Here is a 23,883-nt window from a genome sequence, read left to right as displayed (position 1 = left end):
CGTAATGAGGATGCAGGAGGGGAACACGAAGGGACCAAAAATATTGGAGGAGAGGGGAGAACAGGGAATCTGTCATTCAGGTGTAAGCCTTGACAGATGTGTCTGAGGGGGAGGGTGATCCCTCTGCAAACTGAGGCACTAAATCACAAATGATTAGGTCCCAGTGGTCCACAAGGATGAATTTCCTCAGTGCACAATACTCTTCAAGCTGGAGTGTGGTGCCTTTTGCCTCCCCCATCTGAGCACCTTGGTGCATAGAAGCGAAGTCAAATGGGGAAATGAAAAATTTCTACTGCATTGCTATCACTCTCTTAGCCAAGAGGAGCGCAAGGTCAGTGACGTGTGTGGATGCTTTGCCAGCCCTGGCATTAGTGTGCAGACACAGGAGTCATTGTTGTCCAGTGATCAATCTTTCCTTGCCCGTGGCTCTTGATATCCCTCAGAGAATGGTGTCCCAGTAAGGATGTAGGGGCCTGCAGCTCCAGAACATATACCATTTCCACGAGTCCGCTCTACACCTAGGGCACTTGTCTGCAACTGTGGTATATATAGGGTAAAGTCATTGGGGAGTCAAGTAGGCCCAATGCAGGAGACATAATTATATGTGCTTAAACCTGGCGTTGCAGAGGAGTTTGCTGGGATATTCCAGCACTTTAAGCCAGTCCGAGTCATGGAAGGTTGTCCCAAAGAGTTCTCTCATCCAGACCGCAGACGAGATAGCATCTCCAGTGGTTCCCATGCAAAGACCTGATATACCCATGTCACTAAGTGCTGACTGTGTCCCAGTGAGTGCAGCGCATGGAGTAGTGAACCCCCAACATTTCTGTAGTATCCCCTATAGACCCCGTTAAATCAGGAATTCCCCCTTAGGTAAGCCATAGAGTTCATGGAGCGCTTGGATGGACAGAAATGCTTTCTTTCAAAACATGCAAAAAGAACAGTTGATGGACGGAATGTAGAACAAATCAAACATTCACCCTCAGTCACAGATCTGGGTTTAATCCATCAGTTTTCTGAAACCGGTCCCAGGATGCTTGTTTCCAGTCCAGAGAGGACCTGGCTTGGCAGTTCGGGCTGGACTGTTCCCATGGTGAACAGGGTCAAGACTGATTTGCATATGGCTGGGTCCAAACTGGGATGGCATGGTGAGCAAAAGAATTAATGGATTAAACCCAGATCTGTGACTATAGGTGAATGTTTGATTGGTTCCGCATTCCGTCCATCATTTGTGTTTTTTTGCTTTTGTCACCATAAGTGCACCGGGTATGCCCAGGCTTGGGTCCCGGGCTCACTGTCTCACTGGATTCCAGCTAGCCTGGCTGATGAAGGGTGATACCCTGAAACCGGTCCCAGTCTGCTTGTTTCCGGTCCAGAGGGGTCCTGGCCTGGCAGTTCGGGCTGGGCTGTTCCCATGGGGAACAGGGTCAAGACTGATTTGCATATGGCTGGGTCCAAACTGGGGTGGCATGGTGAGCAAAATAATTGATGGATTAAACCCAGATCTGTGACTGGGGGTGAATGTTTGATTGGTTCCGCATTCCGTCCATCATTTGTGTTTTTTGCTTTTGTCGCCATAAGTGCGCCGGGTATGCCCAGACGTGGGTCCCGGGCTCACAGTGCCACTAAATTCAAGCTAACCTGGCTGATGGAGGGTGATACCCTGAAACCAGTCCCAGGATGCTTGGTTCTGGTCCAGAGAGGTCCTGGCCTGGCAGTTCGGGCTGGAATGTTCCCATTGGGACAGGGTCAAGACTAATTTTCGTATGGCTGGGTCCAAACTGGGGTGGCATGGTGAGCAAAAGAATTAATGGATTAAACCCAGATCTGTGACTGGGGGTGAATGTTTGATTGGTTCCGCATTCTGTCCATCATTTGTGTTTTTTTGCTTTTGTTGCCATAAGTGTGCCGGGCATGCCCAGATGTGGGTCCCGGGCTCACTGTGCCACTGGATTCAAGCGAGCCTGGCTGATGAAGGGAGATACCCTGAAACCGCTCCCAGGATGCTTGTTTCCGGTCCAGAGAGGAGCAGGCCTGACAGTTCAGGCTGGACTGTTTCCATGGGGAACAGGGTCAAGACTGATTTGCATATGGATGGGTCCAAACTGGTGTGGCATGGTGAGCAAAATAATTGATGGATTAAGCCTAGATCTGTGACCGGGGGTGAATGTTTGATTGGTTCCGCATTTTGTCCATCATTTGTGTTTTTTTGCTTCTTTCAAAACATGTCACCACATGTTGTGACTCCTGCCTCCTTCCAGATCTCCACATACCGGCTGGTAAGAGTATCTCCCCCAGGGAGGGGGGTCAGCAGGGTATAAGGCTGAGTGGCGTTGGCTCACAGAAAACCCCTCCACAAAAACTTGCAAAGGAGTAAAGTGTAGGGGCCCCTTGTCTGGCAACCTGGAAGATTGCAACAAAAGGCCCCTGCCAACTCTGGCCTGGAGGACCCCATTTCACCCATATGACAGCCCCCAACCACCATGACATCCATGGGAGCGGGGCACCAAGGTAATAGTGTGCAAAAATCGAGGCACCTATGCCCCCTCCAGAGGGGAGTAACTGGAGTGAGTGCAAAGCAACTCTTTTCCGACTGGGGCCACAGATCATTTCCACTAGCATGGAGTCCAGACATCGGCAAATGCTCACCGAGATCAGAACTGGTATATTAGTGAAATGGTTTAACAACCAGGGTAGTACTACCATTTTGGAGGCAGGCAAAGATCTACCACTGATAGGGCGAGGGTAAACCAAATAGAGACCTGGGAGAATAGAGATCTCAGTGTTCTACCCAGGTTTCCCTTCAGGAGGTCCGCAGCCGAGTGATATATCTGAATCTCCAAACATTTAAAAGTGTTCGGGCCCCATGTAAGATGTCCAGCACCAATCGAGACTGGCTGCACAGGGAGACTCTCAGCAGGGAAAAAAAAGGGATTTGACATAATTAATCTTGAGGCCCGACACTTCATCGAAGGCGGATAGGATGGAGGTTAGGCCAGTCAGATTCCCATAAATATCCTGGATATAGCGAATCATGTCATCATCGGAAAGTGAGACAAGGCATGTTTGGACATCTAGGGCATTGCCGTAGGTATCGCCACTAGCTCTCAATTGTGCAGCTAGTGGTTTCAGCACCACCAGGCACAATAGATGGGATGGGGACAGCCTCAACGGGTGCCACTGTCTATAGAATAAGATCATAAAATATGCTGGCCAGTTTTAGTCCTGGAGGTGGGACTGAAGTAAAGGAGATGGATCCAGCTCAGTATCTGTGGGCCAAAGCCCCAAAGGTCCCAAAACAAGTTTCCCAATTCAGAGTGTTGAAGGCCTGTATCAGGTCAAGCGACAGGCACACCACCTGAGGCCAAACAAGCGGGCCCATTTCATAGTGACGTATAATCGGCATATGTTTAATGAGGTGTTGTGATGGGGAACAAAATCATTTTGGCCGGTGTGTACCAGGTCGGGAAGGAGGGGGAGATTATGAACTTTACTAAGGATCTTGTAGTCAGATGAGAGGAGGGAGATTGACCAATATGAGGAAGGGAGTGTGGAGTTGTGGCCAGGTTTCGGATTCAGCACCACCTGGGCCTTCCACAAGGAAGGAGGAAGGAAGCCTGCCTCCCTTACTGATTGGAACATTTTTAAGAAGCGTAGTATATTAGAGGTCTCATATGCTGCATACAATTTGAGGGGTAGTCCATCAGGGTCAGGTGATTGGTCTCTAGGAAGAGTTCTGATCGCCTCTCTAATTTCCTGTTCCGTGATGGGAGTCTCAAGAGCAGTTCGGAGGCCATCAGGTATTCGAGGTAATCGGATATCTGCAAGGCAGCCATAATGCACTGCTGGTGTTATAGCATCCGTGAATCTGTAAAGCATGAAATAGTAACAGTTAAAGGCCACATCGATTCACTGTGTTTATGATGAAGTGTACGAGTTTGGTTATAAATCCTGTAAACAGGGGCCTCCAGTGAGTGGGGCACCACCAACCAAGCAAAGAGCCTGCTGGGTCGTTCCACCTCAGCATGGGAGTGGGCTATGTGGGCCTTCCAGTCTAAGCAGCAAAGGCACTCCAATTAAGTAGCATATGTCTCTCCCGTGTTAACTTGATCATCTTTACTCACTGGTTCTGCCACTGCCTCATGCTCACAAGGGTCCAACATCTACGCAAGTTCTGACAATTGCTCCCCACCACAGTCCTAATACACACGCCTCACAGCACAGCCTTAAAACCTCCCACTCAACCAAGAAGGAGGAAGCGGAATCTTTGTTGTTTGTGAAATTTGAAATGATTGTGCCACAGAGTAGATTTAAAGGCTGGGTCTTCCAACAACTGGAGCTGTAGCCTCCACGTGAGGACTGGGCTGGGCACCCTCTCCTGTGCCACTATGTACAGTGAGTTGTGGACAGAGGATGTTTTACCAAGATACATTGCATTCATGGTCTACGCTGCAAGGAAGAGAAAGCACCCTATGTAATTGAGGTGGGCATGTAGGTTGTGGGGTGCAGAGAAAATTGAATACTCCTTATTGTGTAGGTGTTATGTCCGCCATGTGTGACCTAGGGACCAATGAGTGATCCATTCAGCCAAAGCAGTAGAATTACCAGCCGCTGGGGCACCAGGGAAGGGGGAGATGGAAGCGGTCAAGAGCACGGTCCATTACACAGTTGAAATCCCCAAGTAGGAGCCACCTATAGTCCACCTAGGTCACCAAGTGGGGAGAGGGGGAAGCAATATGGGGTGGGTCAAAGTAAGGAGCATAGAGGCCTCTCAGGACTACTGACTGACCATCTAAACAGCCTCGGAGCAAAACATAGCTCCCATCTTTGTCTATGACCGAGTCCATTATCCGCAGGAGAATATCATGGTGAACCCAGATAGCTGCATCCATGGAATAGGAAGAGTGTGTAGTATATAAAAGTTGTCTTTGCCAGCAGCAATGGAGCCTTTCTTCCTCCTTCTGGTCCTAATGGGTCTTTGGCAGGAACACTATATGGGCCCCAGATAGTCTAATCTGAGAGTAGAGGCTATATTGGCCACAATCCCATGCCCAGGACATTCCACATTAGGAATCTATAAGTCGTGGGCTGTATCTGAGACATCACAGTGTGGTGAGAAGAGCACACTCTCCGATGAGGGGGAAAGATGGTTCAACCTGTAGCCAGCTGTTGTAGTGAGATGCAGAGAAATGCAGGAGATTCCAGTGAGCAACAAAAATAACCAAAATACCTCAAAACTGGTTGGACCAAGGCCAACGGATGAACCTTCTAAACAGAGTTTTGAAACAAGAAGCCAAAAAAACATAGGCCCTCATTTTGACATTGGCGGTAAATCCACGTCAATCAGCAGTGTGTCCACCTGTAGGAGGCTGGCCTGGCTTGTAGTGGGTACCAGAGGTACTTACACCTTGTGCCAGGTCCAGTTATCCCTTATTAGTGTAGAAGAGGTGTTTCTAGCAGCTTAGGCTGCTAGAAGGTAGCTATGGCAAAGCAGCTTAGGCTGAACTAGGAGACATGTAAAGCTCCTACTATACGACTGGTGTCATATGCACAATATCATAAGAAAACACAATACACAGAAGTACTAAAAAAAAGGTACTTTATTTTTATGACAATATGCCAAAACTATCTCAGTGAGTACCCTCAGTATGAGGATAAGTTATATACACAAGATATATGTACACAAACCAAAATTATGCAGGTAATAGCAAGAAAAGTAATGCAAGCAATGTAAAATTACAGTAGATTGCAACAGGAGCAAATAGGTATAGGGGCAACACAAACCATATACTCCAAAAGTGGAATGCGAACCACGAATGGACCCCAAACCTATGTGAGCTTGTAGAGGGTTGCTGGGACTGTAAGAAAACAGTAAGGGTTAGAAAAATAGCCCACCCCAAGACGCTGAAAGGTAGGTGTAAAGTGCACCTACTACCCCCAGAGAGCAAACAGTGGATTTCTGGACCTGAGTACCTGTAAGACAAGGGGACCAAGTCCAAAAGTCGCGACAGTGTTGAGAGTGGGCAGGAGTTCTGCAACAAAGAAGAGGACTAGGAACTTCCCCTTTGGAGGATGGATGTCCCACGTCGCGATGAAGCTTGCAGAGGTGCTCCCACACAGGAAGACCACAAACAAGCCTTGCTAGCTGCAAGGGTCGCAGTAGAGGTTTTTGGGTGCTGCTGTGGCCCACGAGAGACCAGGATGTCGCCACTTGGATGAGGAGACAGAGGGGGTGCCCAGCAAGTCAGGGAGCCCTCACAGAAGCAGGCAGAACCTGCAAAAGTACCTGAACAGGCACTTAGAAGAAGAGTGAACCGGAGTCCACGCGAAGTCACAAAACGGAGTCCCACGACGCCCGAGGACAACTCAGAAGGTTGTGCACTGCAGGTTAGAGTGTCGGGGACCCAGGCTTGGCTGTGCACTAAGGAAATCCTGGAAAATTGCACAGGAGCCGGAGCAGCTGCAAATCACGTGGTACCCAGCAATGCAGTCTAGCGTGGGGAGGCAAGGACTTACCTCCACCAAACTTGGACTGAAGAGTCACTGGACTGTGGGAGTCACTTGGACAGAGTTGCTGAGTTCCAGGGACCACGCTCGTCGTGCTGAGAGGGGACCCAGAGGACCAGTGATGCAGTCTTTTGGTGCCTGCGGTTGCAGGGGGAAGATTCCACTGGAGATTTCTTCAGAGCTCCTGGTGCAGAGAGGAGGCAGGCTACCCCACAGAGCATGCACCACCTGGAAACAGTCGAGAAAGCCGGCAGGATGAAGCGATACAAGGTTACTAGTAGTCGTCTTGCTACTTTGTTGCAGTTTTGCTGGCGTCCTGAGCAGTCAGCGGTCGATCCTTTGGCGGAAGGTGAAGAGGGAGATGCAGAGGAACTCTGATGAGCTCTTGCATTCCCAAAGCAAAGACCCTAAATAGCCAGTAAAGGAGGATTGGCTACCAAGAGAGGTAAGAGCCTATCAGAAGGAGCCTCTGATGTCACCTGCTGGCACTGGCCACTCAGAGCAGTCCAGTGTGCTACAGACACCTCTGTTTCCAAGATGGCAGAGGTCTGGGACACACTGGATGAGCTCTGGGCACCTCCACTGGGAGGTGCAGGTCAGGGGAGTGGTCACTCCCCTTTCCTTTGTCCAGTTTCGCACCAGAGCAGGGCAGGGGGATCCCTGAACCGGTGTAGACTGGCTTATGCAGAGATGGCACCATCTGTGCCCATCAAAGCATTTCCAGAGGCTGGGGGAGGCTACTCCTACCCAGCCTTCACACCTATTTCCAAAGGGAGAGGGTGTTACACCCTCTCTCAGAGGAAGTCCTTTGTTCTGCCTTCCTGGGCCAGGGCTGCCTGGACCCCAAGAGGGCAGAAACCTGTCTGAGGGGTTGGCAGCAGCAGCAGTGGAGACCCCGGAATGGCAGTTTGGCAGTACCCGGGTTCTGTGCTAGAGACCCGGGGGATCATGGAATTGTCCCCCCAATGCCAGAATGGCATTGGGGTGACAATTCCATGTCCTTAGACATGTTACATGGCCATGTTCAGAGTTACCATTGTGACGCTGTACATAGGTAGTGACCTATGCACAGTGTGCGCGTGTAATGGTGTCCCCGCACTCACAAAGTCCGGGGAATTTGCCCTGAACGATGTGGGGGCACCTTGGCTAGTGCCAGGGTGCCCACACACTAAGTAACTTTGCACCCAACCTTCACCAGGTGAAGGTTAGACATATAGGTGACTTATAAGTTACTTTAGTGCAGTGGTAAATGGCTGTGAAATAACGTGGACGTTATTTCACGCAGGCTGCAGTGGCAGGCCTGTGTAAGAATTGTCAGAGCTCCCTATGGGTGGAAAAAGAAATGCTGCAGCTCATAGGGATCTCCTGGAACCCCAATACCGTGGGTACCTCAGTACCATATACTAGGGAATTATATGGGTGTACCAGTATGCCAATGTGAATTGGTAAATTTAGTCACTAGCCTGTTAGTGACAAATTTGGAAAGCAGAGAGAGCATAACCACTGAGGTTCTGGTTAGCAGAGCCTCAGTGAGACAGTTAGGCATCACACAGGGAACACATACATATAGGCCACAAACTTATGAGCACTGGGGTCCTGGCTAGCAGGGTCCCAGTGACACATAACAAACATACTGACAACATAGGGTTTTCACTATGAGCACTGGGCCCTGGCTAGCAGGATCCCAGTAAGACAGTGAAAACAGCCTGACATATACTCACAAACAGGCCAAAAGTGGGGGTAACAGGGCTAGAAAGAGGCTACTTTCTCACACCACCCCACAAACACAGGACTATGAGGGACCTGGGATCAGTGGCAGTGAGCACACGGTTCAGGGGACAGAGGCACAGGACAACAGGGAAGCTGGGAGGACTGCTGTGCGACAGGGGGAGGACAGGCCCAGGGAACCGACTCTCCAGGAGGCACTCACCGTGATCCTGGGAGCATACCAACATTACCAGGATACGGTGTGCCAAATACTGGACAAGTTGCAGGAGAACATGCGGCTGCAGGAGAGACAGTACCTGGGGATCAGGGAGTACTTGAAGGACATCAACTCCACCCTGGTCTCCATTGCAGGGGTGCTGGCAGACATGGCCAACACTATGAGGGAGGCAGTGGCACACCACCGGGCCTCTACCACTAGCCAAACTGATGAACAGCCCTCCACCTCTGCTGCTGCTAGTGGAAAGGAGGCCCCACCACAGGACCAACAGGCCACCATCATCCCTCCCCCTGCAGAAGGAGAACCACCCCGCAAATGTTCCCTGTGATCCAGGCAGAAGCCAGAGACTATTGCCAAGACCCTTGACAGGAAATAAGACTCTCCTGATTGTCACCCTTGTGTCCCATTCTGTCACCCTGTCCACCTTGAACTGCCATTGCTCCCCTTCCTATGCCTCCTTGGACAACGCACCTGTGATACAAATAGACTGGATTCTATCCTGGACTTTCCTCCACCATCACCCCAGCCCATTGCACATCCCCCTCTACTTCTTAGCACCTAAATAAACACCCTTTGAAAAAATACAAGTATGGAGTATGTCAAATGATATAAGTATGTATTTGTTTAACAAGGTTTAAACATTGAAAATCAACTGCACAGTAAATGGATAAATAGGAATGACCTATAGTCGTCTGGAGTCACCACACTAGGAGCGATAGTGGGGCACAAATATCTGCAAATAGAGATGCTAAAGGGTACAGTGAGTGGCCATAGAAGTGTGAAAATCAGCCCGCCAGTGACAATGTCAAACACAAAACAGTCATTTAAATGTGAAGTTACACTGTCTTACCTGTGTGTCATTGGAAGTATTGTCAAATTATTGCACTTCTGTTGTCCTCATCCTCGTCCTCTGCACCCTCATCTTAACTGTCCACAGGGTCCGCTGCTGCCACACGGCCATCTCCAGCCTCATCCTCCTGCAGAAAAGGCACCTGGCGATGTAAGGCAAGGTTGTGCAACATACAGCATGCCACAATGATCTGGCAGACCTTCTTGGGTGAGTAGTACAGGGATCCACCTGACAGATGGAGGCAACAAAACCTGGCCTTCAGGAGGCCAAAGGTCCTCTCTATGATTCTTCTTGTCCGCCCATGTGCCTCATTGTAACGTTCCTCTGCCCTTGTCCTGAGATTCCTCACAGGGGTCAGGAGTCATGAGAGGTTGGGGTAACCAGAGTCACCTGCAAATGTTGAGGGACAACTGTTAGCCACACACCAACCCTTAGGGCCAACACCATACCCATACACCAACATATACTGGGTGGAAACCAGGGCTCACCTATTAGCCACACCCTGTGCCTCTGGAGTTGAGCTATCACCTATGGCATGTTGCTATTCCTCAGGATAAAGGCATCATGCACAGACCCAGGATTTTTTGCATTGATGTTGGAGATGTACTGGTCCGCCAGACACACCATCTGCACATTCATGGAGTGAAAGCTCTATCAATTTCTGAACACCTGTTCATTTCGCCAGGGGGGGACAAAAGCAAAATGTGTACCATCAATTGCCCCAACAATGTTGGGGATATGTCCCATTGCATAGAAATCAGCTTTCACTGTGGCCAAATCCTCCACCTGGGGGGAAAACAATGTAGCTGCGCATGTGTTTAATCAGGGCAGACAACACTCTGGTCAGCACTATTGAGAACATTGCCTGAGACATTCCTGCTGCCAAGCCCACTGTCACTTGGAAGGAGCCAGTTGCCAGGAAATGGAGCACTGATAGCACTTGCACAAGAGGGGGGTCACGGTGGGGTGACGGATAGCAGATATTAGGTCTGGCTCCAATAGGGCACACATCTCTGTGGTTGTGGCCCTGTCCAGTCTATAGGTGAGGATAATGTGCCTGTCCTCCATTGTTGCCAAGTCCACCAGGGGTCTGTACACGGGGGTATGTCTCTATCTCCTATTCATCCGCAGCGGCTGCAATCTATGGGGCAACATGATGAGCAGCTGGTCATTATCTCTTATTTCCAAACACTTCAATGCATGTTGTGATTGTAACAGTATATTGTTAGAGAGGTTCAAATGGTGCATATGTGTACTGTGACGCAGTTAGGAGCCATGACCTGCACCCCCCTAAAATGGCGTCCGCCTGTCCTGTTTGGAGGGACAGGTGGAAATGAGGTAATTCCGCTGACGTTGTGGACCGCTGCGGGCGGTGGTCGAAAACCGCCGTGCAACTCCTCATTGGTTAACATTGGGCCCTATGGGGTACAATGGCCAGTGGTCATGTACGCCGGCAGTGACGGTATGCACCGCCGTGGACGTCACTGCCATCTGTTCACTCACTTGCTACCTGACCTTCAACAGGAGAGGACCTACACTGCATTTGCTGCTGTGACCGTGTCTAAAACTGACCATGGCACGTGTCACTGGGGAAAGGACCCCAGCCTTCACCTCAGCTGAGTTGGAGAGACTGGTGGATGGGGATCTACCCCAGTACCGAATGCTGTAAGGGCCTCCAGACCAACAGGTGAATACACAGTGAGTACGATGCATGGGTTGTGAATGCATGGAGTGCTGTGTGTGAAGGCCTCATGTGGTGGGGGGTGGATGGGCCCTGGGCAGTGTGCTGTATGTATGGTGGGCCATGTCTGTGCTAATGGGGATGGGAAGGGGTATGGTGGGCCATGAGTGTAACAGACAGGACGGTTGGACTAATACCTTTCCCTGTGTCCATTTCCCTGCAGGTCAGCGCCCATCTGAAAAAGGGTATATGACGTGCCATCGCCAAGGACGTGCGGACCCTGGGGGTCTACGGCAGGTGGAGCACCCATTGTCGGAAACGGTGGGAAGACCTGAGATGCTGGGCACAGAAGACAGCGGAGGCCCAGCTTGGGATGCCCTCCCAATGAGGAAGGGATGCCTGTCGAACCGTGACCCACTGATGGCCCGCATACTGGCGGTGGCCTATCCAGAGCTGGATGGGTGCTTGGGTGCTTCACAGCAGGCACAAGGGACTGAGTACAGTGCCCCAATATACAACTTGCACCTAGTGGGGTGGGATCCATGTGGGGGATGTGGTCCTGTGGGTGCCCCTAGGCCAGGCCTGACAGTGCAGAGTAAGGTCCCGTGTTGGGCAGGGTTCTGATGTAAAATACCTCCAAACAAGCTAGTAGGCATCAACTACTGGGCAGTGGTCTATGGGTCTCAGGTATGCTGCAACTGGCATTGGGTGTCCCTATCCATGGCCTGGTGACTAGCATTGTGACTGGGATTGTATTGCCTAGTGCGTAGGCCTGTTCCATGTGTTTGTGTGTGTGTTGTGTTGTGTAAACCAACGGTGGTGTTGTTGCTGCCATTGACCAAGTGTATCCTTTGTCTGTTCCCCCCCTTTTTGTTTTGTCAAACTGTTTTTATTTACATTAGCATCAGCTGGCGGAGAAGCAGAGGCACCAGCGACGAAGCAGAGTCCCACAGGACCCAGGATGACGAATCCACCAATGGCGAGGGCACCAGTGGGACGGAGGGCGAGGGGAGCACCACAGCTGAGACAGGAGGGGACAGTTCAGACACGGATTCCTCCTCCGATGAAAGCTCCCTGGTGGTGGCGGACACCTCTGTGCCCACTCTAGCTACAGGTACAGCCGCCAACCCCGTACCAGCACCGCCCTCCCAGAAGCCCCTCAGTGAGTTTCCCGTGCCTGCTTACCGAGGAGGGTGGGCATCTCCTTCGCCCCAGGGACCTCAGGCCCAGCCTCAGTGAGCCCTGCTGCCCTGAGTGAGGAGGCTATTGACCTCCTGCGATCCATCTCTGTTGGGCAGTCAACCATTGTGAATGCCATCCAGGGGCTGGCAGCCCAAATGCAACAGACAAATGTATTCCTGGAGGGCATTCACACTGGCATGGCTGCCCAACATAGATCAATCCAGGCTCTGGCCTTCTCTCAGATGGCAGCTTTTGTCCCTGTTTCTAGCCTTCCCCCCTCCAATTTCCTCTACACAATCCCATTCTCCTCAACCACAGCCTATCCCAAGCACACAGTGAGACGAGCATACACCCAGGACAAAACACAAGAGTTGACATGGCAAACACAAGCATCGCACTTCATGACACAGGCACTCACACAGACATCATCCAAAGGCAGACATACCAACATCCACTGTCTCCACTGTGTCCCCGTTCTCCTCCTCCTCCACCTCCGTCCCAGTTGTGTCTACACTCACACCTGCATGCACAACATCCACATCCACTACCCCCATCCCCAGCACACCTAACAGCACACGCCCCTCACTGGCAGTCAGTACCCCCACTTCCATGCACACGTCTCCTGTGTCCTCTCCCACTGTGCCTGTGCCCCCTCCTCCCAAAGTACACAAACATAAGCACTCAGACACCCAACAGCCACCCACCTCACAACAGCATCCAGCCCATGCACCTGCACCCAAACTCTGCAGACTGACACTTCCTACAACCACTCCCTCTTCCTCCACTCCCAAACCATCTCCCTCTTCCCACCCCAATGTCCTTAAGAAGCTTTTCCTTTGCACCATTGACCTCTTCCCTACCCCTTCCCCCGTCCCTTATGTCAGGCCAGGGTGGTCAAAACCTAGTCAAGCACCTCAGCCACCCAGTCCAGGGGCACAGTAGTGTTCACAGCTACACCAGGTGGGAGAGGATCCCGGGCACTAGGCAGCCACACTGATAGGGTGCCTGCACCAAGTGCCGCAGAGAAGGGTAAGGAAGCACCCCCAGCTGCAAAACAGAAGGGCAATGAGGCACCCTCAGCTGCAAAAAGGAAGTGCAGGGAGCAATCCCCGGCTGCTGAGAGGAAGGTCAAGGAGCAGTCCCCTGCTGCTGCCAAAATGAGCAAGGAGCCATCCCCAGGTGCTGGCAGGAAGGGCAAGGGGCCTGCACCAGCAGGCACAAAAGTCAAGAGGCCTGGTGCTGGAACACAGTCGGCGCCCCCACCACCAACCATGGTGCTTCAGCCGTCCGAGGCTGCAGGGGAAGGGCTGGGGCTTACCCCCACCACTGGCAGCACCGCCACCTGCACTGCCACCAGCACCACTGCCAGTAGCAGCAGCCCCAGTGGGCAGCTGTCCTAGGCTGCAGCGGAAGGGCTGGAGCCTCCTCATACCACCGGCAGCACCACCACCTGCACAGCACCGCCACCAGCACCACTGCCAGCAGCAGCAGCCCCAGTGGGCAGCCATCTGAGGCTGCAGGGGAAGGGCTGGAGCCTCCACCCACCACTGCCAGCACTGCCACCAGCAGCAGCAGCCCCAGTGGGCAGCCATCTGAGGCTGCAGGGGAAGGGCTGGAGCCTCCCCCCCACCACGGCCAGCACTGCCACCAGCAGCAGCAGCCCCAGTGGGCAGCCATCCGAAGCTGCAGGGGAAGGGCTGGAGCCTCCCACCACCACTGGCAGCACCGCCACCTGCACTGCCACCAGCACCACTGCCAGCAGCAGCAGCCCCAGTGGGCAGCCGTCCAAGGCTGCAGGGGAAGGGCTGTAGCCTCCCCCCACCACTGCCAGCACCGCCACCAGCACCACCACTGCCACCACTGAGCAGCCGTCACCACCGGCGTACAGTGTGTAGTCCTGCCTCCATGGGCGGTTGTGCGGCCTGGCCCCAGCAAATCCTGTGGGTCTGACACCCAGATGAGAGACTGTGACCTTCCACTCCCCCAAGATCTGCATCACAGGGCATGTTGCGCCTTCCAGAACCAGTGGAAGAAGCCATCCACTCACCCCATCCTTCCCAGGATGAAGCTCACTGGGCACAATGCCCCCTCCAGAACCAGTGGAGAAGCCACCCACTCACCCATCCTTCCCAGGCTGAAGCTCACTGGGCACAATGCCCCCTCCAGAACCAGTGGAAGAAGCCATCCACTCACCCCATCCTTCCCAGGATGAAGCTCACTGGGCACAATGCCCCCTCCAGAACCAGTGGAGAAGCCAGCCACTCACCCCATCCTTCCCAGGATAAAGCTCACTGAGCACAATTCCCCCTCCAGAACCAGTGGAAGAAGCCATCCACTCACCCCATCCTTCTCAGAAGGAAGCTCACTGGGCACAATGCCCCCTCCAGAACCAGTGGAAGAAGCCATCCACTCACCCCATCCTTCTCAGAAGGAAGCTCACTGGGCACAATGCCCCCTCCAGAACCAGTGGAGAAGCCATCCACTCACCCCATCCTTCCCAGGATGAAGCTCACTGGGCACGATGCCCCCTCCAGAGCCAGTAGGCAAGTCACCCACTTGAGAGACTGTGGCCTTGCACTCCCCAGGACCAAGCAGTGGGCAAATCACCCACATGAGAGACTGTAGCCTTGCACTCCCCAGGACCAAGCAGTGGGCGAATCACCCACTTGAGAGACTGTGGCCTTGCACTCCCCAGGACCAAGCAGTGGGCATATCACCCACATGAGAGACTGTGGCCTTGCACTCCCCAGGACCAAGCAGTGGGCAAGTCACCCACTTGAGAGACTGTGGTCTTGCACTCCCCAGGACCAAGCAGTGGGCAAATCACCCACATGAGAGACTATGGCCTTGCACTCCCCAGGACCAAGCAGTGGGCAAGTCACCCACTTGAGAGACTGTAGCCTTGCACTCCCCAGGACCACTTGAGAGACTGTGGCCTTGCACTCGCCAGGACAGAGTGGTGGGCATGCTGCCCCCTCCAGAACCAGTGGCGTTGTACCATCTTCCGGCTGAGGTGCCCTCCCCATTCCCTGTCTATTTTCGACTTGATGCCCCTGCAGTGTTCTCTCCGTATTGTTGCAGGAGCGAGGTTGGGCCTTGGACTTTGTTATGTGGCCCTGTGGCCCACGGACATTGAGGACTGGGCAGTGTCCCTTGCATTGTAAATATGTATATAGTTTTGGATTTGGATGTACATATTTCACCTGTATTTATCTTATTACAGTCTTTTCACACTATATTAGTTGTCCTTGCATTATTCCTGAGGAGTACGGGGTGTATATATTGGGCCTGATTCTTACGCCGCCCGCCAAAGTACCCCCGCCAGAACACCGCACCGCGGTCGTCAGACCGCTGTGGTGATTCTGGGATTTCCACTGGGCTGGCGGGCGACCGCCAAAAGGCCGCCCGCCAGCCCAGTGGAAATCAACCTTCCCACGAGGACGCCGGCTCTGAATGGAGCCGGCGGAGTGGGAAGGTGCGACGGGTGCTGTTGCACCCGTCGCGTATTTCAGTGTCTGCAAAGCAGACACTGAAATACAAAGTGGGGCCCTCTTACGGGGGCCCCACGACACCCCATACCGCCATCCTGTTCCTGGCGGCAGAGCCGCCAGGAACAGGATGGCGGTATGGGGTGTCAGAATCCCCATGGCGGCGCAGCGAGCTGCGCCGCCATGGAGGATTCTTATGGGCAGCGGAAAACCGGCTGGAGACCGCCGGTTTTCCTCTTCTGACCGCGGCCAAAGCGCCGCGGTCAGAATGCCCTGCGGGGCACAGCCAGCCTGTTGGCGGTGCTCCCGCCAACCCTGGCCCCGGCGGTCCATGACCGCCGGGGTCAGAATGACCCCCATTATGTTACTGCACCTGGTTGTGTGTATGGTGTTGGGGGTGTTGCGCGTGTGTGTCACTCTCTTTTTCCTCCCCACTCCCCTGTGTGCTAGACGGCAGTACTCACCGTGGTCATCTTCGCCGGTGTTGGTGTTCGTAATGGAGCAGAAGGCAGAAGAGCATGGGGAAGACATGCAGCTCAGACTCCATGGTGGCATGGCTCTTCCCTGAGTGTCCAGAGGTGAGTCATTTCCTTTCTGTGGTCTGTTTTCGCCAGGCTTTGATGACGTTGTTACCACCCCGGAAAAAGCAACGGATAGGTGTGTCATATTACTGTGGGCGGTATATTGTCTTCCACCTGGCTGTTGGCGGTTACCGCCGTGGTGTCTGTTGGTTTCGCCCTAGCGGTCGGTGTGTTAAAGTGGCTGTCTGTCTGAGTGGTTTACGCCGTGGTCATAATTTCATATTTATTACCGCCGGCCTGTTGGCGGTATTACCGCTGCTTTATCTACGACCGCCAGGGTTGTAATGAGGGCCATAGTTTCCATTGCCTTGGGGGCAGCAAGAGGAGCTGTCCTGGATGAACTATCAATGGTAAAAAGAAGACAGCATTGGCTCAGGGGAAAGTCATACCTTGAGACTGAGTAATAAAGAATGGTGGCGAAGGCACTCAACCCCAAGTCCGAACAGGCCACGGAGGTGCATGTCTCCGGAAGCAATCAAACAACTTAATCTGCTGTCTAACACATGGTCGCTCTGGCTGTGAGGACTGTGAGCCAGAGTCTGACAGGGAATCAGGGAGTTCTCCATCAGGTGAGGAGGCAGCGGCAGACCAGAGCGTCTCCGCAGATCTCAGGATGGCCTATCGCCCCTCAGAGGCCTGATCCAATTTAGACCCCTACACTGTTCGGTGGGTCCTGTGACCTTTACATCCCCCCCATTGATGGAAGAGCAGCTGTGTTAGGTGGCTGGGCAGACCCAGGTGGGCCCGTCTGACCATAATGAAGCTCCAGCTAAGCCAATACCTCCACAGTGTCATCAAAGAAGTGGGTGTGGTCATCCGCTACCACTTAGAGCCATGAGGGAAAGAGGAGGGCATACTGGAGGCCAAGGCAGCGTAGCTCTTTTTTAACCTCCCCGTAGTATGATCTGGATTTTTGGACTGCCAGGGTGAAGTCAGGCCAGAGGATCACTCTGGAGGACTCCAATGACATTGGTTCTGTGATTCTGGCCAGGCAAAGAATATAGTCACAATCCTGATAGTTCAGTATTCTAGCCACCAGCGGGTGGAGTGGCTGTGCTCAGAGGAAGCAACCTTGCCGTTAATCTATGTACGACTTCCGCTGTGTACGACTTTGCCCTGCCTTCCTCATGTTCAGCCTGATGCACCAGGATTTTCACTCGGTCTACCAAATGAAGGAGCTGAGTGGTGTGCTCCCTCACTTTGGGGGCAACATCCTGCAGTGTGGAGGTATGTTGTTGAACCCTGTCATGCAGTTTACATTGGTCCTCTCTGATGACACCCAGATCAAGAACCAAGGTGTTGATTTTGTGCTCCTAGGGGGATTGTGATTTACAGATCTCTGTCCTTATTAGATCCAATTTGTGAGGCATTAAGCCCACAACAGTTACTGCAGAGGAAGGGTTAGAAGAGGCCACTGGCGATCACTCCAGGGCCATAATTTCTTCCATGGCTGTCCGGCAGGATGCTGCCGTGCCCACAGGTTTAGTTCTTCCCATGGCAGAGCCCCAATAGGAGGGGGTCACAAGCTCAGGAATCAGGTTCAAAGGATTGAGAGCTTTATCCTGCTGGGGCCCCACCAGGTGCCACATGGAGGCTCGCGGACACCCAACCTCAGCACAAGCAGCTTCAGGCATGAGTCCAGTCCAGTCCACCCAGGTAGGACCCCTAGCCAGCTGTATGGGCTGCATGACAGTGCAGACAGAGTGTGCCAGTCGTGTGCGGGCCCCAAGTTCTCAGAGGGTTCTTCAATGCAGTTGCTGGGCAAAACTGCAGCACATTCACCAAACGCCACAAGTCCTCAGGGTCCCCAGTCATTGAACGGGGTCAAAGCCCTCCTCCACAGAGGCATCACCAAGAGCAGGGCTCCCAGCACTGCATATTTCTTTCCCAGAGCCACTGTCATTTTGGGATTCCAGGATTATCAGTGGATAGGCTCCTTTTGTAACACTGCCAACAGGACCAACCGCATGAAGTCCACCCACATGGAGGGTATAGGCTATGGGGCCCCTAACATAGCCACTGGAGAAAATGGAGTGAAGGGCTACCTGCCATCATCTAACCCAGTCGCAGATTTGACCTCAGCTCAGGTCTCGGAGTCAGACCTTCCCACAGCAGGCCCCAGCCCCAGCCGATGAGGTATTAAGGTGTGGCTATTCCCAGGGTCACGGCATGCAAATATCGTCCCACTGAAGATGCAAAGGATGGCAGGCCGGTACACACCTCCTCAACGGTTGCCGACACCATAGGAGCCACGAGGTGCACAAACACAGCAGGTCTCTATCAACCACTCAACTGCCACCGACGCAGCAGAGTGGGGAGCATCCCACTTCCTACGCTGCATCTTCTATGGCCCGCTGCGGCATTTAACCCCTCCCTTGCTAAGCCTTTAACTTTCCTTTTGTTACACATAGGTCCTCCCTAAGGTAGGCCCGAGGTAACCCATAGAGCAAGGTGCTGTGTAAATAAAACGGTGGAAGTGCGCTCTTAAGTTTTTTATGTCCTGGTAGTGAAAAACTCCTGAATTCGTTTTTCACTACTGTGAGGCCTACCCCTCACATAGGATAACATTGGGAATTCCTTATTACGTTGCATAAGCTGTAATTTCCATTTAGGAGCAGGCAGCTATGTCATGCTTGGTATCTGTGGAATTGTAATGATAAATCCCCATTAATGGTAAATTTGGGTTTTGCATACCAATTTTGAGAATGCCACTTTTAGAAAGTTTACATTTTCCTTCCCTTTGTACCTGCTACCTGTCTTGAGGCACATGACTGGATGTAGATGACAGACTTTGTGACTTCCTCCCAGACAATCACACAATGGAAGGAGGATTAGGAATGCCTACTGGCAGGATGGAGGGGTGGAGATGAGCACAGACCCACGTGCAACTGAAATGGGTGTGCTCTGTCTTCACACAAAGGTCCTAACAACCTCACATTGTCACTGCAGCCAGCTTGAAGCCTGTGCAGGGGAGTCAGGAAATGCTGTGCACTTCAAATAACCTTTCTAGAAACGTCTTCCTCCACCTTCCAGAAAAATGGCACCAGGGCATAAAATATGACCTTCAGACCTACCTTCTCGACCTGTGAGTACTCCGCTACAAGTAAGGACTGCTGTGCTGCTGGAAAGACTGCCACTCTGCTGGACTGCTGCTCTGAAAGGGTGCTGTCCTGCTGGATTGCTGCCCTGGTTGTCCTGCTGTTCTGCTACCTTTTGTCTGGGGAAAAGGACTGGATCTTCAACTGTTCCAGGACCTGAAGAGTGACATACAAGGGATAGGGTTCTGGTCTCCAGTTTAAAGCCACAGGGATACAAAAGGCTTCTTCCATGATGAACCCATACCTGTACGCGTCTTGATCCTCTTTGTGATGCCCTACCAGTCCTGGACCCGTTGAAGTAGTGCTAGAAATGCCCAGACAGCCAAAATCCAAAAGTGAGGACTTCAAAAATGTGTTGCTAAAAACTGTTTGTAGAACCAGGAGGAGATGGGGACCAACCTGCTTGCCTATCTGCCCGGAATGCACCGCTGCTCGGATTGACATTGTGGCTTCTCCCACTACGTTCTTCTCCGCCGCAGTAAAGCCTCTACAATTGTCCTTCGAAAAAGGGGTATCCGTCCTTGTGGAATTGTCTTCAGCTACAGCTCTCTGCCTCATCCCACTGGAGATTTTCAACTTCCATTTCAGAGACTAAGAGCCTGGTTTAGATTTCAGCGCATGGGTTTCTCTGTCACAACGGTGATGAATATCCCGTCTGCCGAAATATAAATCCCATAGGAAATAATGAGATTTATATTTTGGCAGATGGGATAGATATCGCCCTTGACGTTACCTGATGTATGAAGCATATTGTTCTACAGTATGAGAGGCCCAACTGGTATAAGCTGGGGGCCGGTACAGGCAGCCAGATTCCCTTGTATAGTTTTGAGAAGTCTGGAAATTAAATGACCAAAATGTTTCGACTATCACTCCAAAGGAGTCCACGTTGACATTGGAAAGGAAGATTGATGCGAGAATTTCCGGCCTGAATACATTGACTGTTCAGCATGTACATACTAGGAGAAAGGTGGAAAAAATGGAAAATGGACTGCCTCAAGACGCTTCCAACTAGAAATGAAGTTTTGGGCTGTCTATTGATTGATGTAGATATACAAGGACACTGTGTTGTTGGTTATAAAGATTGTTATCACTTGATGTCCGAGGAGTATCCACTAATAAACGTTTTCATGTATTACAACATTGAAAGCAGCGTTGGGCTGTATGAATAAGTTTGAATAATTTGTTGTTAACTGTTGATATGATCCAATAATAATTCAAGTATTATTGTAGATTTTATTACGTGCCTCTATCCCGCTAGAGTTACTGCTTTTTTGGTTCTGTACGTTACCGCCCAAACTCTAGTGGGTGATGTGTGCTATCTCCCCCCCACCAAGATAAGCCATTCTTTCACCACTGAATCATGCCAGCCTTCAACTATCCAATCTCCAAATGGGAGAAGCCCAGAAAATCCATCTCTCACCTAATGCTGTTGCCCGCTTGGATGTATCCCTCTGCCTCCACTCCAATTCAGTGCTTTATTGTAAATTTGAAATTAAATTGTATTTGTAAATAAAAAAGGTGCTGGTGCCCAAAGCTTTCCTTTGAAACGTGCAGCTGCTGCATTTAAATGTGCAAACACTGAATGCTGAGGCAGCATTATCCTAAAACCATCTCTGGCCTATTTAATCCTTTTAAACCCACTCACTGCCCCTTTAACTCACTATTGTAACATTCTGCTTTCTCCCTTTGGGATGCTTTTTCCTTTTTCTCTTCCTCTGCCTTTCCCTTATGTGTCTTTTGCTCGCAGTAAATGCCTGATGCAGAAAACTATGGGGGTCATTATGACCCCGGCAGTGAGTGATAATGTGGCGGTAGTACTGCCAACAGGCTGGCGGTACATACCGCCACATTATGAGAATGGCGGGTTGACTGCAGCTAACCCGCCACTTCTCCACTCATACCGCCATGGCAGTATCAGCCACCGGGTCAGAGATGTCAATCTCTAGCTCGGCAGATGGCATAGTATCTCCGGTGGCATTTTGAGTCTGCCTACCACCATGGTTTTCATGGCATTGCTAACGCCACGAAAACCATGGCGGTAGGCCCAACCGGTGACAGGGAATTCCTTCCCTGTCACCGGTAGGCGGCTCCCCCTCCCTCCCCCCAAAACACACCTGACACCCCCCTCCATCCAAACTTCCCCCCACCTCCTCCAATCCTCACACTTCCCCCCACCCGCTCCGATCCTCTCGCTCACCCCCCCATACATGCACACACGCGCAGACATGCACCACACGTATACACCCAATCACTCACAGTGGCATACACGCATTCATACATGCATACTTCCAGACAGGCGACCACACATTCTTACACAATCACTCACACGCATACAACCACGCAAACTACGCTACACACACAGATGCATTCACACACTCACACATTCATGCACACAACCAGACACACACAACACCCCCACCCCCCCACCCCCACTCCCCTGTCGGAAGCCCAGGTACCTTGTTCTAGGAGGTCTTCTGACAGGGAATGGGAAGGGGCGCTGCTAGCGCCGGCAGCGCCTGCCAGGAGACCACCGCCAGGCCCTATCACAGGTCATGATACGGTTGGCGGCGTTCAACTGGTGTGGTGGTGCTGGTGGTAGCAGCGCCAGTTTACCACTGTCCGCCAGTATGATCACTGCCAGATTTCCTCCCTTCTTGTGGTGGAAGTCTGGCAGTGATCCTAATGTGGCGGATGGATGGTAGCCACTGAAATGGTATTTTGGCGACTGTCACCGTGGCGGTAGGTGGATTTTACTGCCAATGACAAAATGAGGGCCTAGGTGCCTGCCCTCAAAAATAAGTACCGGCCCTAAAAAAATAAGTGCTGGTGCCTTGCACCGGAAACCACCGCCTCAAATTGAGTACTGCTCCAATGCATTTTATTTCAAATCTATCTAGCTCATCCTCAAGGCGTTCACAGTTTTAGCCGAAGTCACTCTTGGAATAGGGGAAGACTGAACAAGAGTCCGATAAAAATATTCTCAAACCTGTTTTTCATTAGTAGGTTACGGTTCCTGATTGCATAAACGTGGGACCTCTATGTTCACGTTTTTTCATTGCTTTCAAAAGAAGCTAGAGGGTATGGTAGAACTGAAAGAAAAATATACATTATTATTAAAAATAACGGGGTTGTCGCCAAACATGAACAGGGTGAATTGTTAAATGAACACCGGAAATGTCGTACCCTAGCGCTGCAGGCAGAGAGGGTTAAACGTCTGCTGCTGGCCTCTGGCAAGTCTGCTGAGGCAGGCAGTGAAGTTGCCTGAGAGAAGAGGAGGGTGGCAGTGTTTTGCTCCATTGAGCAACTGCGAGGAGGAAGGAGGAGGAAGAAGGTCGTGACTGTAGTACACTGGGAGGCCGCAATCGACCCGCCCTAGATTCGGAGTTTCGCTATTCCCAGTGCCCCTCTCCAGGGAAGGAGACCCCCGGCGGCAGGAGTCCTTTTCTGAGTGGATTATTGCCTCTCCATCGGCTGCCTGTGAGCGTTTTCAACACCAACACCGTCATGGCGGATCCCAGCAGCAGCGGCCGATACCAGCAGGTAGGCGACAAGGGTTGCCGGGTTTGCCGGGCTTGGCCTGACGGGCGCCGGCCGCGCTTTTACGCGAGTGCCGGGGATCGGGCAGGGCGAGGTAGGCCCCACTGTTTTGATGCACTTTCAAACAGAGATACCTGTTTCTTCAGAACACTTTTACGGAATTTACAGTGAAATAAGAAATAACTCTCTCTTTGGAGACTAATCTTCTATTTATTTGCAAAGAGGGGTAATGAAATACCGAGACTAGTGTTTTCGGACCCTATTCTTTAAAATATGTTTCACGTCATGTGTTTTTTTTTTTCTGGGCATTTTCCTAGTTGATAAAAATGAATTTGTCAAATTCGTATGTGCCGGATTGTTTCCTGTGTAGGTCCAACAGTAGACCTGATCGCGTTATTACTCTTCCCCGGCACCCAGTGAGAGAACGTTTTAACCATGTATTTTCGATTTTTGGTGTGTCTGAAACGTAATCTGTAACGCGCTTGTGTTATAAATAGGTTGAACACTCATTACATGACAATTCCTCTTTTATGAGTTGTTAGGCGCAATGGCTTCTGAGACATTGTGATAGTTTTTACCTGTAATTTGTGCATAATTGCTTGCATGATCAAAACCAGTAACAGCACGTGATGTGATGCCTTTCCAGAGAAGTAATGTTGATGCACATTAAAATGCTGGTCATGTCTACATTTCGTTTGAAATGCACCAGAGTAGTGGAATGTTTCAGGGTCAGAGAAAGGTGAACCACGAGCAAGTAATATATATATTTCCTGCCTTTGTGACTGCATTTCCATTGTACATAAGTTCTCGCCAAGGCCATTTAATAAATTGGCAAGACTTGCTCAATTGTTAATCGGACCCTAACCGTTACTTACAGTGTACTGAAATTCAGTGATATTTTGGAGCGTTGGGAGGTCTTTACATTGTTCTTATACTTCAGAGTTCCTCCTATCTGCTTTGCTTTTTGCCGTGGCATTATTTTCTGGCAAAGAAGTACTGTACACGTATTACGCTCTA

At 51.5% G+C, this 23,883-nt stretch overlaps 1 protein-coding gene across 1 annotated transcript in view; it reads left to right on the top strand.

Annotated features, from left to right (window-relative positions):
- Positions 1-22,262: 22,262 nt before the first annotated feature.
- Positions 22,263-23,883, top strand: part of NDFIP1 (Nedd4 family interacting protein 1) — a 274,091-nt gene continuing 272,470 nt past the window's right edge. The window contains exon 1 of the mRNA XM_069244703.1: positions 22,263-22,869. Within this exon, the coding sequence (XP_069100804.1) occupies positions 22,834-22,869 (36 nt within the window). The 5' untranslated portion in view covers positions 22,263-22,833. The remainder of the gene's footprint in view (positions 22,870-23,883) is intronic.

The sequence above is a fragment of the Pleurodeles waltl genome, chromosome 7, assembly GCF_031143425.1.
Source record: "Pleurodeles waltl isolate 20211129_DDA chromosome 7, aPleWal1.hap1.20221129, whole genome shotgun sequence".
NCBI classification, from domain to species: Eukaryota; Metazoa; Chordata; class Amphibia; order Caudata; family Salamandridae; genus Pleurodeles; species Pleurodeles waltl.
Note: the sequence above shows the minus strand (reverse complement) of the source record. Positions and strands in the feature narration are given on the sequence as shown.